General features: G+C 39.3%; 1 protein-coding gene across 2 annotated transcripts in view; it reads right to left on the reverse strand.

The window, feature by feature from the left end:
- The window catches only part of BRSK2 (BR serine/threonine kinase 2), a gene marked incomplete at both ends in the record, with an annotated part of 307,761 nt that extends 288,697 nt beyond the window's left edge, over positions 1 to 19,064 (reverse strand). For both annotated transcript variants that reach the window (XM_082283910.1, XM_082283909.1), the window contains one exon: positions 18,971 to 19,064. In XM_082283910.1, coding sequence (XP_082140036.1) covers positions 18,971 to 19,064 — 94 coding nt within the window. The remainder of the gene's footprint in view (positions 1 to 18,970) is intronic.
- Positions 19,065 to 19,563: the final 499 nt, after the last annotated feature.

Genomic DNA, 19,563 nt, shown 5'->3' on the forward strand with positions numbered 1-19,563 from the left:
TAGAAACTGCAGCATAGACATACACAAGTAGAACTAGGTTGATGGTGTGAAATGGCATGAGATGTTGGACAATGGCCAAGACAGATCTAAAAGACAGGCCCTTGATGAGTTTTGCATCTCACTCACAGAACTAGTAAGTATGTGGTTATGTACAGTTCTGGAACAAAAAAGCACTTTTCCTATATTCACTGTCCCGAAATTTAAAGATGGTTAAGCCTCAGACTTAAAATCTTACCTGTAGCCAAAAGTACCTCTGTTCAACTGTGTGTGTTTCATCACATGACTCCTTATCAAGGGGTATTAATGCAAAATTAATAGGCCTTCTAATGAAAATGAAGTACAAAAATTTTGAAGGTTGATGTGGAGCAAGCTAAGTACTGGGAAGGTACCAAGTAAACCTCAAATAAAGGACTGTCCTTATTTTCTCAAGGATTTAATTCCAGCAAGAAATTGAACTACTGATTTCCCCTTCCTTACCACCTCCTGCTGCCAACAGTCAGATGAAATAAACCTCCTCATACAGATTTTTATTGAGATCTCTTGAGACAAAAAAAAAGTAATTTTTGGACTAGAGGTCAAGTGTAAGAATTCTAGGCCCAAAGGTCAATTGTCTAAGAGAACTGTAGGCATTTGTGGATAGCTCAGGACAGAGGCAATATCCAAGCTGTGGCTATTGTATCAACATAGAAATGCAGTTGCTATAAATTCAGAGATCACTTACGTAAAGAAAGTTGAAAAACCCAGTCAAGGTTACAGAAAGACCTTTTCAAAGACTGAAAAAATATGCACCTCTCTGCAGAAAGAGTGCAGTATCTAAAATTTCAGACACCAAAACCTTTTACAATGTGTGTAGTTTTGTACTTTTGTCAAGTAACAATGTTTGAAACAAGAAAATTCAACATCTAGACCCTTTCCCAAATTTAAAAAGTTTAGTCTCTGCCTTTACATAGAAGGTCAAATCCATAACTAGAGTCAGTCCAGCAGCATGGAATCCAAGGCTCTTAACCAAATAGTACCAGCTCAGGATCTAGCCCATAGTCACCAAATCTGATCTTTCAGTTACACTGTATAAAATAAATCAACTCCAACTAAGATTATGGGATACAAACTCAGGCTATTCCTGGAGTAACCCATGGTTAAACTGTGTTTCCTGTGAAGCAGTGGAAATCTAAAGTAAGACTCAATAGACTCAGAGCTAACAAGCCATTTTAAAAACAGCATAAGCAAAGCACCAATTTGCCTGTGAAGAGAGACAGACTCCGGGCTTCTTCATGATCTCACATATCCCACTTTTCCAGCCTGTTATTACACTAAATACCCATCAGTGTTTCATAATATGAGTGAGCTTACAGTCAATCACACTCTGTGGTGCTGAGCTTGCAAAGCAGCATGGATCAAGATCTTTCCATTCACTTTGAAATCCAAGTCTGGATTGCTCCAGCTTGTGTTTCAATAGAGCAGTATTTTCAAATGCTACAGTTCGATTTTGCAATGCTGCTGGCAAGGCTGGGAATCAAGCTAAATCCACATGCATCTAGCAGGAAAAGTTGCCATAGGAAAAGAGTGAAAAATCAAAGGGTGAGCAGTAAGAGGATCCTATACCACTGACTTGCTGAATGCCAAAGAATAAAGGTTTAATATAGCACCAGAGAAATATGAAAGCCAAAAAAGTTACTTCCAATACTGTCAATAGGTGCTACTATGACAGAGATGGAAACACAAAACTGGAGGAAAAAAAAAAGCTGCTGCATATGTATTGTTTCTTTGTCACCCACTTACATTTCAATTACTAAATGCTTCTCTTCAGCAATATATGTCATTTTAAATAAGCTTCACAGCTGACAAGAGAAAGCATCATGGGGCGGGTTTTTCCTGGTGTAGCTTATAATGAAATCCTACTTGACTATTATTTCTATCTATACCTTTTACTGCTTACGGCCTAGTCTTTGCTGAAGTTGTTTACATGGAATTCAGGAGAGCAACGACAAAATATCCTCACTTGAAACAGCTTTCCAGTAGAACCCATTTGCTGACTTCAGTAAGGGTGACTCCTGTAAGAACATGTGGAAGACAACAAGGTCCACAGTAGGGTATTGTACTACTCTGCTGTGTAAAATTGCTGTAAATCCAAAGAAACATCAATGAAGCACCAGAGTTGCAACAATAAACAAAAAAAGTGTTTAGGAAAAAAAAAAAACCAGCCTCTTATAACCAGAAGAACCCAAAAACTACAGGACAGTGTTGGTTTAAGTTGATATTTAAATACTATTTTGCATATGAATTACATAACTTCCAAAATGTGGAGAAACAGCACATCCGTGCAACTTCACAGCAGGACAGACATTAGAATGGCAAGAACTGCATTGCAAAGGTCACAGTACCAGGTGTACCCAGTCACAAAAACAGAACCAGTAAGAAGCCAAATGAGTTTTAAACAGTTTCCCTTCAAATCTCAGTATTTTTGCAAGTTAAGAGAGAATAGGAAACCAAAGAAATTGCGCATTTGAGCCAGACTACTGACACTATAATCATAGCTGCTTCTCTGTTCAGGTTAGGGAATAAAGTCTTGGTGATTTAATCGCTCCTAGGATGCATGTACAGCTGTGTTGGGATCAACACAAAAGTCTTACCACGTTCAACACCCTACCTCCAGAAATGGCCATAAACCACTTGAATTCATTTTTAGACTGGAAACAAACGTATTTTGAGATTTTCATTAGAAAAAAATCAATGGGGGTGGACGAGGATAACTTCACTTTTTGAATTGAAATATGACTTGCTTTCACCTCATCCACAGCCTAGTAATTCAATTTTTCTTTTTTTTTTTTTTTTTGTTTTAAACCTTTGAACTACCCTAAGCTTGTGGCAAAACAGGGACAATTCAGGTTTTTTTAAAAGTTCATTTGTTTACTGAAGCTTTTGCATTGTTATTCTTTTTATGGATTTAGTTTAAAAACTGGTATCCCTCTCCACTGGATGGCAGAAAGCTGCTCACTTTAGGCCTCTCACTGCCAAATTAATAAGCACACTGAGGAAAAAGAAAATGAAGGGCCCAAGATCTTTTTTTCCCCCCTTTCTTCTTTTAACATGCCTGAGTAGCCAATAACCAATTTTTTTTCTGCCTCCAAAATATGACCAATAACCTACTGCAGCATGTGTTACAGCGCTATGTTTTAAATCACAAACAGGAATCTAAATAAGCAAAAATAAAATCATGTTTTGGAGATTGTGGGTTAGGGAAGAACTAGTCATGCCTTAACCTCTCCTATTTCTCCCATGTTAACTGCAAGTATTAAAGGTCATAAATTGTCACTGTCCCTCTAATATATAATCTACATGCACTTAAGAGTTCTTTGCACGGCTCAGACCGCCCCCAAACTGTGCTCTAGGCTGGACCTTTGCTTCCTCACCAAGGCAAAACCAGAAAAAAGAGCCAAGACTTACACACCCAAAAGCATCATGGCTGAAACAACACTTTTGCACCACATATCTTAGCTGGCACAAATGTGTCTTGATAATTTTCAGCAATTATATCACAAGTGACCTAAAGCATTATCAAGTAAGGCCTCAAATTCGTATTACCTGCTGTCCACAGTATCAAGTTCAACCCAGTACTGCCAAGGGCTCATATGCCACAGTCACTGTTCAGCACTTAAAATAACAGACGTTATTCTGTATATTAATGCTTTTTATTTACCAATCCCTTTCTTCTTTAAGATGAACCAAAAAAAAACCACAAAAACCCCCTACAAACAAAACAAAGAACACAGAAACCTAAGCAGTAACTTTGTTTTCACTTCACAAACACAGGTTTCAAACACCACAGTCAAAAATCAGTACATTTTAAAACAACTAATCTTAACTGGAATTATTTGCCCTAAACCCTTCAGCATTCAATTGTTAACAAAACTGCATGTCTTCCTACAGAGTATTTACGCAGTAGCACAGTCACAGATACAGCATGATTTTGACATTTACTGTAGTCCTGGAAAGGAAACAAGCCAAATGCATTTCTGGCACAGCTTTAATAATTTCAAAATTCATTTGCACAAAACTCTGGGTTATTATCTCAAAAATAGTAAGGAGCAATATTTTATTTTATCTGTTTTCTGAACTCCCATTTTTACCTCCCAGAACATAACTTAGTACTTCAAAATAGGTCTTAAGTGGGACTCAAGTTATAGCTGTATCTCATACTAGCAAAAGGGTAAATTTCACTCCTAGGGCACTGATGAGAAGATTCTCCTTCCCCGTCAGCCAAAATATTTTTTCCAGACAGTAATTTCCAATATGACTATCTTTAACGCCCATTTAACAGACTCCTAAGGTCATTCCTTAAAAAAATTCTTTGATATTTCAATTTTCAAGTTCATCAGCAGCCTCCTCAGAAATGCCTGCATTCCTAACAGTCTAGTCTTCAGAATAACCCAGGAGCTGAGCCACCCACTTCACACCGACCTATACCCTTTCCAGGCAGTAGTTCTGTGAGCTGAAATTTATGCAAATAGTATTTGGTAAATATCAGTTTGCCAAATAAGACTGTTAGTATTATCCATGGGGTTAATTTTTTAACCTTTCTTTGTCTTTTACATTCCACTTGCAAATTTAGGTGGGGGTAGTGATGAGGTGAGGACTAGAAAGGAAAAGAGAGGAGATATGGGACTATGTGGCAGCTTAATTTGAGGCACTTTTAAAGGCTTCTCTATCAGTCTATCCGAATCTCCAAAGACGACTTAAAAGGGGGAAAAAAAAAAAAAAAAAAAAAAAAAAAAAAGAGGGAAAAAAAAAAGAAAAAAACGCACACCACCAGAGGGCTGCTGCCTGCAGGAAAATGAAACTGCTGCATTTTAACACTGCAGTAGAATTCCACCAGCTCCACAGAGGCATTAATAAAAGTGACCAAGTTATAAATCTTTTGTAACTAGAACACACAGCATCATACACAGTTTTATTCAGTGACATTTTGTTTGAGAGATCAGGGACAAATGCCCCTAAGGAAAGAAGCAACTAAAGTCAGCATAGCCACATTCTCAAAATGGGAACATCAAAGCAATTTTTCTGTTTTATCGGATAGTTAGAACAATTTCGGTTTTAAATGCAGACACAGAAGTTTCTGCATTTATACATCAGTATTTCAATAATCAAAAGGAGAAGCTATGGAAGACAAATACAGCATAAACAGATATCATCCCCTAGAGAGACCAGGCTGTATGGTCCAGTCCGAGGAGAGGAGAGGAGAGGAGAGGAGAGGAGAGGAGAGGAGAGGAGAGGAGAGGAGAGGAGAGGAGAGGAGAGGAGAGGAGAGGAGAGGAGAGGAGAGGAGAGGAGAGGAGAGGAGAGGAGAGGAGAGGAGAGGAGAGGAGAGGAGAGGAGAGGAGAGGAGAGGAGAGGAGAGGAGAGGAGAGGAGAGGAGAGGAGAGGAGAGGAGAGGAGAGGAGAGGAGAGGAGAGGAGAGGAGAGGAGAGGAGAGGAGAGGAGAGGAGAGGAGAGGAGAGTCCTAAACAGTAGGGTTATCCCAGCCCTTTTCATGATGCTTTTTATTTCTGAAAAAGTTATCTATGCTAACTGGCTAACCCTGTCAATCCCAACGGGAAGTCAAGAATTATCTTAGTTTTACAGCAGGGCATCACAAAAAAAATTATAATTTTTTACTTGCCAAAGGCTCCACCCCAAGTCAGTGACTGAGCCTGTTAAGGCCAGTGAAGACCACACAGTTATTGTTTCTGAATAATCTGCCTTATAACTGCACAAAGACATGAACAGACCCTGTATTGTACACATCTCTACTACTCTTGAAGCCAAGAAATGTCCCAGCTAGGACTCTGTAGCATTTTAGAGATCACAAGAGTATAAATAATGACCCAATCTTTTGAGAAGTTCAGTACCTTTAATCCTAGAAGCCTTGAGAATACAGAATAATCTTGAACAAGAGAATTAGAACTCTACAGGATCAAGCAGAAGGTTGGTATTTTGTGTACACACACAAAAAAAAACCCCAAAGCAACCCTGAAATGAAGTCTCACATACACAAAGTGTACAATGCTTTATGTATAAAAATATTCAGCTTATCCGTATCTGACACGCCATATTGATTTGTAGCTGATGAAGAGTTTATCAAGAGACCAAAACAAAGGCACATCTGCTACAAGTAAATAATAAGGTGGGGAAGACGGGACTTCTACACAGGGCAAGGTTCTTGGGTGCTCTGGTTCACTTCTCCAACCTTCACTGCCCTGTATTCACTGCTCTTTGTGCCAGAAGAGAATAGCACTACCCACCAGTGCTAGAATTCCACCTCTGACTGCAAGTTACACATACCCTTTGATCCAGATCTTTGGCCTTGCCATGTTTTCAATCTCCACCATTTCAATGAGAAGAAAAAGACCTACAGCACAAGAGTTTCTCCCCTCAGATGAACTCTTCAGAAATTTGCAGTAGAGCAGACACTCAAACAATAAATATGATGTTAATTTTGCTATTCTAATCAAGGTTGCTAAGAATTCTTGTGAAGCAGTCCACAGCCCACCTGGTTCCACAGAGCCACAGGCACCAAAGCACTGAGAATAAATAAGGAATGGTGGAGCTAAAGAGGCTTTGCAGCCGTAACTCAACTAATTCAGTGGTGGTAAGATTAATGGTGATGACAGCATAAAGGACACAGATTCAGAAACCCTGCCTATTTTTGCAGTGTTTTGCCTGAACAGGACAAGCCTCCTGTTAACAACGATGGCAACTGTCCCAATCATGCTGGTAGCCTGGTTGTTCCTTTCCCTATCAAAAATACAGTAATGATAAATGTAAGGACATCTTCCCTATCCCGAAACTTAATGCAGACTGGTTGGGTAATTTCAGTACATGCATGTAAGGAATACTAAAGAATTACTACTAAAAGTATTAAAACATCTGCTTGGCTTAATTTGTGTGTTAGCTGAGCAGACAGACTTCTGCTTTAAGGATGAAATATAGTAATTTGTAAAATGCTGGACCTGTATTTTCAGTATGAATTGAATTTGCTTACAGTGTCATTCCACTTAGTGCTCTAATTTGCTTGAATATTCATTGCAGAGATGTATTCCTAGGCTGCTCTTAACTAGAACACTGCCAGAGGTCTGCCTCTGCTGCCATCCATGAGAAGCTTACTCATGAGTCAAACTCCCCTCTCAGATAAACCTGAACAAGGCCTTGAAGTCACTGAGACTGCACAGATGTAACTGAGTGGGGAATTTGCCTAAGTAATGTCTTCATCGCAATCAGGAAACAACCAGAAGTAAAAGAGATGTAATTTCATAAATATGAGCAATGAAATAAACCACAAACCCAGATGAAAAGCAGCATGGGACAAAACCCAGAAACTCTAGAACAGATCGTTCTTTATTGTCGATGATCACTGATTTTAATCAAGCTTTACTGATTTACAGGAGTGGGAAGTTTGGGGGGAAAAGGGTAGATTTAATTAGTTTCAAAGGATAATGACAAACTTGAAGGCTGGTGCTCACAAAGCGTAAGGAATCTTAAAAGATGTGCCACTCATAGCCGTGTCTTTACAAAAAAACAAATGCTTGTGTTTAATAGGGCAATAGTGCCTGTGCCACTGCCAACTTCTAATATAATACTTGGCTTTGTCTTTGGTGACGATTTTGTACAGACAGGCATTGCAAACACAAACAGCTCTCAGTCTCCCTCTCAGCTTTCTGCAGGAAAGACTACTTCAAATACTGCCACTGTACCAAAATGGATACATGGAGGAAATACAGAGAGGGCTCCCTTCTTCCCACACTCCCCAAGCACTGAGCTCAGCTTGGAAACAGAAATGACCAAGTTCAAGTCTCCATTGCCCTTGCTTTGCACTGCTCCAGCAGCAGAGAGTAGGCAGGAATCCAGCTTGTCAAGTTGTCTGGGGATTCCCCCAGCATTAGGGAATCATAATGTGCTATTAGAACCACTTTTTCCTTCTAACTTTGGTATAGAAAACTTAACCAAGGTGAGAGCAATATCTGAAGAGCAGCTGTATTGCAGCAATCCTGATCTGCCATAGCAGCATGTCATGGCCCTCAAAACCAAATGAAGATTAGAGAAGCTGCGCTGTTTAGAACAGCTTTCTGTTAACCTGATTTTTTTTAAGGAAATAAAATTTAAATGTTCCAGCTGTCTGTCTGCAAATCCCCCAAAACATCAGAACCCATTATCAAGTTTCAACCAAGTTTGAAAGAGCAAGGTTAAGTCTCTAAGATTCTACAAGTTTAATGGAAAGTGCTGAATGTCTGTGGAAAAAACCCTGAGAGGTTCAAACTATCACTCCCACTTTGGAAAGCTCAGTTGTGATTTAATCCTTAATGTATTTCAAGAGAAAAAAAAAAGATAGACAAGCAGCAGAGACAGCTCCAAATGAGCCCCAGACATTGTCCTCACCTAGTCCAAGAGGCAAGGGACAGAGAAAGAGCAGGAGCAGGGGAATACAGGGTACAAAACTGGAGAACAGAGTTCCGTAGTTTGACAGTTCACTGAGCAAGCTATGGTTTAGCTGCACAGGATAACACAGAATAGCAGAGGAGTTGAGGCTGGAAGTGATCTCTGGAGATCATCTAGATCAACACCCTTGGTCAAAGCACGGTCAGCTGGAGTGGCTGTTCAAGGCTTTGTCTAGTCTGGATTTGAATAGATGCAAGGAAGGAGACTTCCCAACATCTCTAGGCAACCAGTGCCAGGTGCAACCTGCTCTCACAGTGAAGGAGCTTCTTCCTATATTTAAATAGAACTTCCTGTTCACACACAAAGGCCTCACTAGGATTAATGCCTTAGCATGAAAGGGATTACATGCAGATAATGTAACACAAATTATCCCTCCCCTCAGTTCACAAACTAGGCAAGACACATGAAATGTGGAAGAAAAAAAAAATACACCTAAGATAAAATAATTCTCCAAGGACATACAGTGCATCAGCATTAATTTCCCACAGACAAAGCATCTTGTATAAGTAGGAGAAAACCATAAAAGTACCTTGTTTTTCAGTCTACCATGACCATACAATTAAAAAAAAAATTCTGATGATAATATATGCTTATTTAGATATGGGCTATGTCTTTGAGTATTTCTACCAGCTCTTAGCAGTAAGATGAATAGGGCCTAAATGATTAAGGGTCTCAGCCTTGGAACTGTAACATCCCCCAAAATTTTCTGAGAATACCTTCCTAGGGTCTTAATTAATTTTCTCTAAGAGATTTCAGCTGTAGAAAGAACCAAATATCTGTCTAGTAGCCTCTAAATTAGGATGACAATCCTTGGACCAGTTTCCACTTTGAAGAGGCAAGGTAACGTCAAAGTTTAAAACAAAGATAAACAAACAAAACCCCAAAAGCAACCAAAAAAAACCCCAACCAACCAACAAACCCACAAAAATGCAAACCAAAAAAAAACAGATGACATGGACTTCAAAAAGAAAACCATGGACCAAACCTGTACCTGCTGCCAGCAGTTTGTCTCAACACGACAGTTAAGCTACCCATCATTTAGAACCTGAAAACATGATGAGAGCTTTGTAATAGAATACTGGAAGAGATTAAGAGATTCCAGTATGGTAAAAAACTTTAAGAGTCAAATTCATTCCTTAATCTTAGGGACAGGTCACAGTTACTAAAAGGAATTCACACACTCACTGAATGAAACTCACCCAGGGCAAATGGCTGGCATGATAAGTACCCCAATCCTCTGCTGGCAAGCAGTCAGCAAAGACATCAGAAAACTTTTAGTATCCCACACAGTGCATTTCACACCACAGAGATTTGGGATATGAAGTCTTGTTTTCCCACTTAAACTTGTGCTTTAATTCAAATGCAACAAAATGCAGTAGTCTTAGCAAAGTCTTATGCTAGATGAGCCCAGACTTCATCAGAGCAGGACTTTTCTTTTATTTTTTTAAAATAGAATTTTTAAAAAGGAAATTGTACATCTCTAGCTCATGTTTAGCTGCAAATATGTTCTTGCAGGTCCCTCTTCCTCATAAATGATATTCCTGTAAACCAGATGAGCCAACACTACGAACCTGGGCTTTGATGTGCCTCATCCTGGACCAAAGCAACAAAACAATCACTTTTCCAATAGGAGTATCTGTGTAGAAATCTAGTGTCTACACTGCTAGCCACACTTAAAACAATTAAGAAAAAGAATGGAAGATAAAGAGCCAAGCAATTTCATCATCATTGTCTGCTAGGTCAGTGTGAAGACCCAGTACATTCTCATTGGCAGCTGTTCCAGTTTGGCAGACTGAAACGTAATAGTTCTTAGAGTAGGCTTTAGACAAACAGTAAAAAACTAACATATTTTTGGTCCAGTCCAGCTTGCTTCTTCCAGAAACCAGCTCCTCCATTACTTCTGTTGCAGTCAATAGTGCTTTTAATAGATGAAATACAAGGAGAATCAGTTTATGGCATTTAAAGCTGAACACAAAGAGGAATGACACTGCAAAAACAGACTGTGTTAACACATAGGTAATGTAGACATTATTAAAAAATATATACGTTACCACACTTGATTTGTTTTCTCCCACATAAAGGATATACTGCAAAAGATACCAAATCAAAATTGCAAAAGCCTCAGGATATAAAGACAGCATGTTGTTCTGTAAGTACAAGTAGAGAGCCAGAAGAACACTTACTAAATGGATGCCTGAAAACAGTTTTCCTTCTTTAAAAAAAAAAAAAAAAATTAAAGGTAAGTACTCCACTGGAAATATTATCATGCCTATAATTCCCACATAGTGTTGTAACATTATAACAAGAAAGAAAAATACTTGCACCCCACCCTAAGCCACCTGACTGTGATTTCTCTCCTCAATATCCCCCTGCACCCTGCATTAACCCATCTGCTATCAGCTGATTTACAAATCTGAGTGCAAAGTTTTCGCCAGCAATAATCTCCTTAGGTCAGTAGCTGGCAAGTTATCTACTTTCTTCCAAACTCCTTAATTATCAAATCACTGATTATCAATAGTTGGATATTAGATAAGAAACTGAAAAGCAGCCTGTTATCTGCGGTGAGCTACACAAAGAACAGTCCCTTCCGGTCTAACCTTACCCCATCCAAAATTAAAAATGTTTCTGTGGAAAAAAAAAATTTAAAAGTATTTCTTCTCCTTCTAAGCAAGCAGCAATCTTTACAAAGGAAGCCAAAGTAGGTACAACAAAAGTCTAAAAGGCAGAAACTGCTTGGCACAGCCATGGGGTGCAAAACAGTAAGCTTGGCCATCAGAACTCCATGAAAGAGTTATTTAGGGCTACTTTATATCAGCTGACACGTCTCTGTGGCCTTCAGGAAATAATAAAATCATTTTCTCAAAACAAAGCCAAGAGCACTAACAATTCAAGGAAAGCGTCCTACTCTACCAACTCCAGCACTGAGTAACCATGCATCAGCCACCTGCACCAGCCTGAAGGTTACTCTGCCCTCTATGAAGGCAACAGTACCATTTGCAAGAGAATGTACCTGCATTTGCTTAAACACACACCATCATTCACCTTCTTTGGCCATATTGCTTTCTATCCTTAGTCTCATGACACACTTGCATTTAATGGCCTTTAAAAACTTTATCCCAAGGTCATTACAAAAGAATCAGTGTATTCCTGTTTATACAGACCACAGGACAACTGCACCCTCATAGCCATCTCTGCCACAAACGACACATCCAAGAACAAAATGCTTGCAGCTACATCAATAGCCAGTAATGCACTTCTGTGAAAGGAACCAAAACAAATTCTGCTGTTCCACCTAAACTCCACTTAAACCCAACTTTCAAAAGCTATGAAGCAATGGAAAAAATCTTCTGGGTAATTTTTTTAGTGTGGTTTTTAAGATATTTTTATTAGTAATGTTTCTAGTCTGTTAACATAATTAATAAAAATTTTATATCCCTATTCAAAATTAAATGTAGAATAAGTAAAATGAAACTGGATGAATGATATTAATATGCTCTAAAAGTAGGCATTTTAAATTAAGTTTCATTTGGTCACATTTGTGTACCTTTTAAAAAGACCTTCTGGAATACCTACATCTACCAAACATAGATGCTCATAGGAATCATGTCCGAACTGTCCAGCAAAACTGAATTTTTGGTTTGCACTTGCAGACATCTGTATTGGAAGTGCTTGCACAATGATCCAAGTAGAATGCAACTCTCTTATGCAACATACCCAACAGACTACATTCAAGAGCACGATTCAAATCTTTGAATACTGCATAAGTGCAACTAATCCATAAGTGAGGTAAAGACAGTTGGGGAAAGGAGATATAAATAGCTGTTTGCCAGAAAATCTGAAACAAATAAGGATGTAAAGGAAATCACTCTGCATTTACAGACACTGCAGATGAAGACAGTTCAAGTTCATTAAGAACACTATTTACAACAAATTATTCATGTTATTCTACAGATCATTATGGCTGTTTTGTAGAAAAACATAATGTTTATGCATGAACTGGAAATGAAACAATCTCCTCATATTCCATAAGCAGAATGAACGGCGTTATTGACTAGGATTGCTAAACATCTTGGGCTTGTTTAAAACAAAACCAGAAAATTTCTTTGGGATATTTCTTAATAGGACAATCCACAACAAACAAAAAAATCCACCCTCATCTGTGTATCACAGACTTGACAATCTTTCTACTGAAGTCAGCTCAACTTAAAATATGGACTGACTTCACAAGGGCAAATTACAGTGTCTTAGCATCTGAAGAGGACCACTACTTGAGCATTCATTTATGTCTCTGCCTTTACTGTACCTTCACTGAAATCTACATCCAGGCTTCCACCTCGTCTTATTATGACTGTTCTCCTATGTCCATAATACAGTCCTCATGCAGTGTCTTTTACTTCAGAAGGTATTACTTCCAAACTTCTCATTTCCTTTCAAAGTTTTTCTGAAAGCTGGAATTCTTCCACTACCTACATTTGTTCTATATTACCTACCTGCTAACTGTTAGGTGTGTATGGCATTTATTACTGTCATCGCAATTACCATTTAACTATCAAAAGCACACAATATTGAAGACTTCCCAAAATGTAATGTATGGAGTAAACTTATGGTATATGGAAAAACACTGCAATGCTGGAAAATCCAAAGCATACACTGCCTGCTCCACTCAGCTTACAAAAGGAATTGTAAGAACCCACCTAAAACACTACACTTGGTCTTCTCACAGAATTCCAGATTTTCTAGAGATCAAAAGAATTCTTCTCAAGATGTAAATTCTAACAAGAAGCTTTTTTCCTTTCTTCAACCTCTCTCCTCACCCTAATTCAGTCCTTCTCACTGTAGCAGAACAAAATGGCATTAGAACAGTGGCAAAAAGTAGAAAAGTGCTTAAACAGTGCAAGAACCCTATTTTTGAAATCAGTGCTTCCATAGCTCCTGCTGGCATCCGAAATGTAAGTACATAGTCAGAGAATCCTACTCATTTGACAGTATCCGAATTTTAACAACTCTTGGGTGAGAAAGCTTCCTGTGCTTTACAAAGAAAAACAGTAATTCAGAGCCTGCTGCTGTTTCCACAAGTTCATAATAACTGTGCTACTGATATTGAGGTAAAAGACTAATGGCATGCCCCTACAAAGTTTGCAGAAGGATGGAAGTTAAAAATAATTTTCACTGCATTTAGCAAACAGGAATTTGCTAATTCAAACAATAAACTAAACAAAACAAATAAAAAGAGTGAAAGTCATAAAAGGGATAGCTGAACTTTCCAGTTCAGGCAAGTGGCAGGGTAATACTAGTTTACTTCAGTCAGTAAAGCAGGCGAACAGTACTTTTGAACAGTTAGATCAAAGGTATATAAAATTAAGAAAGACCAAATCTCTCAAAACTTATAACCATTACTTGATAATCCATTAAATGAAAGTCACTGTGACATAACCTTTCTTGGGAAAATTTCATTCTTAACACCTCTACTACCTACAGTATTGCTTGCAGTATTTATTTCTGTGATTACCAATTCAACATTTAAGTCTTCACAGACTATCATGAGGAAGAGCAAAGTATATATATGAAAATAATATTAGGATATATACTGGTTTGTTGTTTGCTTATGTGTTTCAAAAGGCCATGAGGAAAACTGCAATGATTAACACCTCTTACAATGATATATTCATCTAGACAGCTAAGTGGAAGAAAACTGTACTCCTTAGATTCTCTCTAGATCCAATACACTGGGTCAGAAAAAAAAAATTATAGCAGTATGAATGAAGAGGATATACTTTGTTTAGCCTACTTACCTAAGGAAACCAGGCTTCTGAGATCCCATTGACTACTCAACATTCCTTGAACAGAGCTGAAGTTTTCAACCAAATTTGACAGAGACAAATAAAAAAATTTTAAAATTTCAGTTTCTGCCAGTGTCTTGGAAACAGATGGTTAAGGCTGTAAGGAAACGTCCTGTTTAAGCTCTCACTGAATAAAAGGCTATTAAATTCACTAAGACCCAAATTTAATGATTTCTGTTCTTACATAACCCAAAAGCACACTGCTGAATACCTTACTCATGGCTCATATATAATTGTTATCCACAAAAACTGTGGTTTTTGTTATCCACAAAAGCTGTAAGCTATATGGGATGCAACGCAGAAAAGGGAACCCCTACACTTTTCGTGAAGGTCAGAGTGCTGCGAGTTTCAAGCATGACCCTTTGTACCGGGCTTAAAACAGAATAAAAGGAACATAACAAAATGGATAAGCAACATTAAACTTCCCATGGAGTTTATCTCAATGTGAATAGAGTAACTCCCACTTAGAACCAATGCCTTATTGCTTGTAGACAAATCAGCATTTTAGAAATTTCAGCTAGGCATTCAACTGATGCTACAGCAAGCAATGATGCCGAAGCCTATACAGTGACTGTCAAATGAAAATAGAAGAAAACCCTCCAAAATGCTGAAGACCTTCACAAGACATACTTCAGTTCCTCATCTTTGCACTGATTAATAAATATTCACTAGTCAGTTTGAATTACTGTTAAGAGCTTCAAGGGTGAAACAGGGGTTAATGAGGTCAAAAGAAACACATGAACAGAGATAACTGTGGAATTCTAAAAAAATAATAGAGCAAGGAATACACAAGAGCTGGTTTCCTGTAAAATTAGTGGCAAATGGAGAAAAGCCTCTCTTTTATCTAAGCCTAAGACACTGCTTCATGATCAGGTATGACTGGGGCTCCTCAAGGGACACTGTGTCCATGTGTGTTACTGTAACAGGACACACATCCTTTGCTCATTACTGTTAATTACAATGAAAACCTCCTATAATTAACTGTAAAAGAATGTACCGATGAAACTGTGATAAACCAACCTTCCCCCACACACCCATATATATACACAACAGTGATTTTTTTTTACACTGGCAGTTCTGTAAAATAATTTTTTGAGTACAACAATCAAGATTGTGATGCCTCTTGTATTCTTGCAAGATCATTTAAACAGAGATTCCATAAGGTATTCCACCAGATGACGTCAAGAAGAGGTGCTCTAAATTCAACCTATTACAAAAGCAAACCATCTTGCTACGGTACTCAAATGATATATTAAATTCATATGCTGCATTATTCCCACTAGCAGCAAAGACCTAAGCCCAACCATTTTACAGCACTGCCCTGTGTAGCCCCCTTTCAACTTCTCTGCCTAAGAGGCCCTAATCCTCTCTTTGTGGCATCAGTCACCCTCAGCAAGCATGACGCACCAGCCCAGAAGGCTGCTCAGGACAAATTTTGCATCTCTGATCAATCAACACTTTCAGTTGTTACCCATGAATTTGAACAGAAGGTTTTTCCCCCTGTCAGTTTTGCCCACCCACAGCCAAATGTCACCAGGTCTCACTAATGTCCCACATACACTGGACCTCTCTGCAGGGACCAGTAGGTTGCTGCTGGTAAACACTTTTTTTCAGCTTTTAAGGTGGCAATCAGCAAGAACTTCACAGAGACAAAGCCAATGAGTGTTCTACCTACCCTTAAGTTCTCCCTCCATGACATCCTCTTTAAGTTTGCTCTGAGCTATGAATGAACCCTCACTCCTCCCCAAAACCCCTTCTGATGTCAGTAAAAAGAGGTAAGAGTAATTAATATATTTGTATAATGCCAGTGTATCTCAGAGCAAAGCTTGACCTGCCTATCTGAAATAACTTTTATAGAGTCAATAGTTTTTTTTATTTCAAATAAAAATGATGGATAGGAAGATCACTGCAAAATGCACAGGACTTTGCAACACAGCCTACACTTTCCTTCTATTCATCATTTCATTTTGCCAGATTTTATTTCTCACTCTTCCTCAACCCCTTGGAAAAAAAAAAATTCCAAGACATTACCTCCTAATCTTCCAAGCTTTAAAGTCAAGCTCTAAGGGAGGGAATACAACCACTACTTCCTTCATCTGTATGCCACTGCAACCCAAATGCAAAGATACACAATATACTACAGTGAATCAGGCCCTCATATTGCACTGCTTGTCCTCTTCCTAAAATGCTGCAGGTAGCCTGCTCACCCTCCAAAACAAGCAGGATGAGGATGAGCTACATGCCACACACTCTTCATGCCATTCTGCATGCTCCCAAATGTGATTAGCACAGAAAATGCGAGAAGACCAGAAGGCATCTTTCCATATTTAGCCATGTATGTTTAATACTGAGTTAGATTTCACCTCAGTGCATTATTCCATTAATCAAGGGCGGGTATAACAAGAGAGACACAGACTGACATCAGCTACTTTCAAGATCTCTCTTCCTCCTTCCCCCACCTCCAGCTTCTATGACACAATGTATTGTGCATTTCATGTGCATTCATGTGTGCAAACAGCAGAGACTTATCTATAAAGATCAGTTATACGGTAAAACTGCAAAAGGAAACTTTCGCCCTTGTCCAGCTGGTTGAATAACTGCAGAGGCCAACAGCAGCAAGCCTCTAAATACATCCTGTTCTTCTCTCTCCACCCCCACGTCTCTAATCACTTAGGAGGAAGATAGGAAGATTAGCAGAGAGGAAAAAAAATAACCAAAGCTGCAGATAACCCTTTAGGACCACAACGTCAGGCTATAAGAACATGGAGCAAAAGGTTAATGCAGCTGTATTTTCAGGAATCTCAGGCACAATTGCATTTAAGGGGGAGGGAGGGGTACTGAGAAGGTGAGAGAGAGAGAAAAAAGGAAATGGTGATGAAGACAAAAATGAATTTGTCATCTACAGCTGGCTCTTTGATCACCTGGAGTATTCAGGAAAGGATTATCAGCAGAAATAGGGCAGTTTTATTAACAATACACCACAATTTTGCTGGTAGAATATTTTCATTACCATTATCAGAACAGATTTTAGTAAGAACACAACTGCAGAAGACCCACTGAGCTATGCAAAGGATAAAGGTGGTAACCAAAACAGTAACAGAGAACTACCTTTAGCAGCTGATATACTGAAGAGATTGAAAAAAAAAAAGAAATATAAATAAAAGTCACTTGCACTAGAAGACAATGTCATCTTCATCCATGTCTCTGAACGGTTGCTATGGGGTTGTGAAGAGGAGGGGAAGGATGGGGGGGAGGTTATAATCAATCATCTCAGAAGAGCATTGCTTCTTACAGAGAAAGATCTGGATTTTGACTGTGTCCCCAAGAAAATTGCGGACTGCAGAGCTGCTGCCACGCAGGGCAGTGAGGAAGCAGGCAGAGCAGAGGCAGCAGCTGGGGATGGAAACGCCTATTAAATCCTTTAGACAACAGATGGGCAAAGCTCGGCTGGGTTATAAAAAAAAAATACACCACAATGCATCATGTTTTATTGTCCCACCATAATGAACAACACTTAACACCCACATGCCCAAAGAAGCCCCCCTATGGCTGATCTTACCCCTTCCCTAAATTATAATCTCAAGTCTCAATCCACTTTTGGGGGGATCCCAACCCAATGAATTTGCCAGATGCCATTGCTTACTGCACCTGTTACTAAAAATAAAAAAATTTTGAAAAGGAAGACATTTGGGCTTCTTCTTAAGGGTTTTTCTTCCAGTCAATACTCCCCTGCCCTTGAAGTGAATATGCTATCCAAGCAAGCAACAGTAAGTCCAGATCTTGAACGCATTTGGGGGATCTAATTATGTCATGTAGGGCAGAAGCACCTGCTCTCTGCTAATTCCCTCCACTCGCTTTCCTCTTTTTAATATTTCTTACCATTGTTCCATTCAGGAAAATCTGCTGGGGGCGAGTTTCATAAACAAGCTTTAAGAAAAATAATTAAATAATCTCCCTTCCCCCCTCCCAACCCCTCCTACAAAAACACAGCATAACCAGAATGAATTCTGCTACCGATCCTCTATTTTTCTTTTATTTCAGACCCTACCCACAAAAACCACCAGCCCATCCATCCATATTTGCTGAATACCCACAGCAGTCAGTGCCAGAGACATACTGTACATATTTCCACCACCCCCCCCCCCCCAACTGCACCTTAAGGACTACACCCTTTTCAATCATGATGTCATGAAATACTGCTGGTGACTCCCCCACTACCACCACCACCACCTCCTCGGTACTACAGGCTGTGAACCTTTAATTTCAATATAATTTGATTAAAAAGAAAAATGCTCCTAAGTAGGGCAGTGAAGAAACGGATGTGAAAATTCACCACCAGCAGATCATCTTTTTTTTTCCTCTGCATGCACTCTGGCTGTCATCAGAACAACACCCATTAGCAGGAGTAATGAACATAAAGCATCCTGGGCTTTTTTTTCTTTTTCTTTTCTTTTTAAGAAAAGGAGAAAATAAAAAAATGAAGAAAATAAGGAATTAAAATGAAAACTAAAAATAAATAAAGGCCAAAACCCCCTATGAATATTATCTTCACTGAAACAGCAAATGGGAAAACCTGAACCCTCAAACACCCCATCCCCAACACCTCACTAGCTGCTACAGCACCTTCCCTCTTGCACCGGTGCTGCTGCAAAAGAACCAACCTGTCTGTCCTTTTCCTAGGGTTTTCTCCAAACGATAGGGTCCAACATATTGTGCATGTTGAGCTCCGCTGCCTTCTTTCCCTGTTGATGTCATTTCTACCTGGATCTGTAATTCTGCAATGTGTATGTGCTGATGAGCTGGAATTTCTCTCTCTGCAGCTCTTTAAATTCCCACTTTGCAGCTGTGCAAGCAAAGCACTCTTTTTCTTTGCTTTAGTCCCCTTGGTTGCAGATTTTCGTCTTCCTCCTCTTTCTTTCCTCTCTCTCTCTCACGTGCTTGTTTTCTCGCTGGGTCTGCTTGGGACGCTGAAAGACGAAGGAGTTATTTTAATGTTCAAAGAGGGGGATCTACGATCCAAGCCCAAGGAGCATGATGCTGGTGATCCGAGCTCCGCACGCCTTGTTCTCTCTAGGAGCTGTTCAAGGGAGAGCCAGAGCTGGAGCAGCGGAAGAGCCGGGGCTCGCAGCTGTGAATGACATTAAAAGCAGCCAATCCCTTCGTCTCCCTCCTTCTTCTCCCCTCCTCCTTCCACTACCTTTTCTTTTCCATCAGCAGCAGTTGCTGCCTCTGCCTGTTACAGAGCATCATGACC

This window comes from Coloeus monedula (genome assembly GCF_965178545.1).
Source record: "Coloeus monedula genome assembly, chromosome: 6".
In the NCBI taxonomy this organism is placed as follows: Eukaryota; Metazoa; Chordata; class Aves; order Passeriformes; family Corvidae; genus Coloeus; species Coloeus monedula.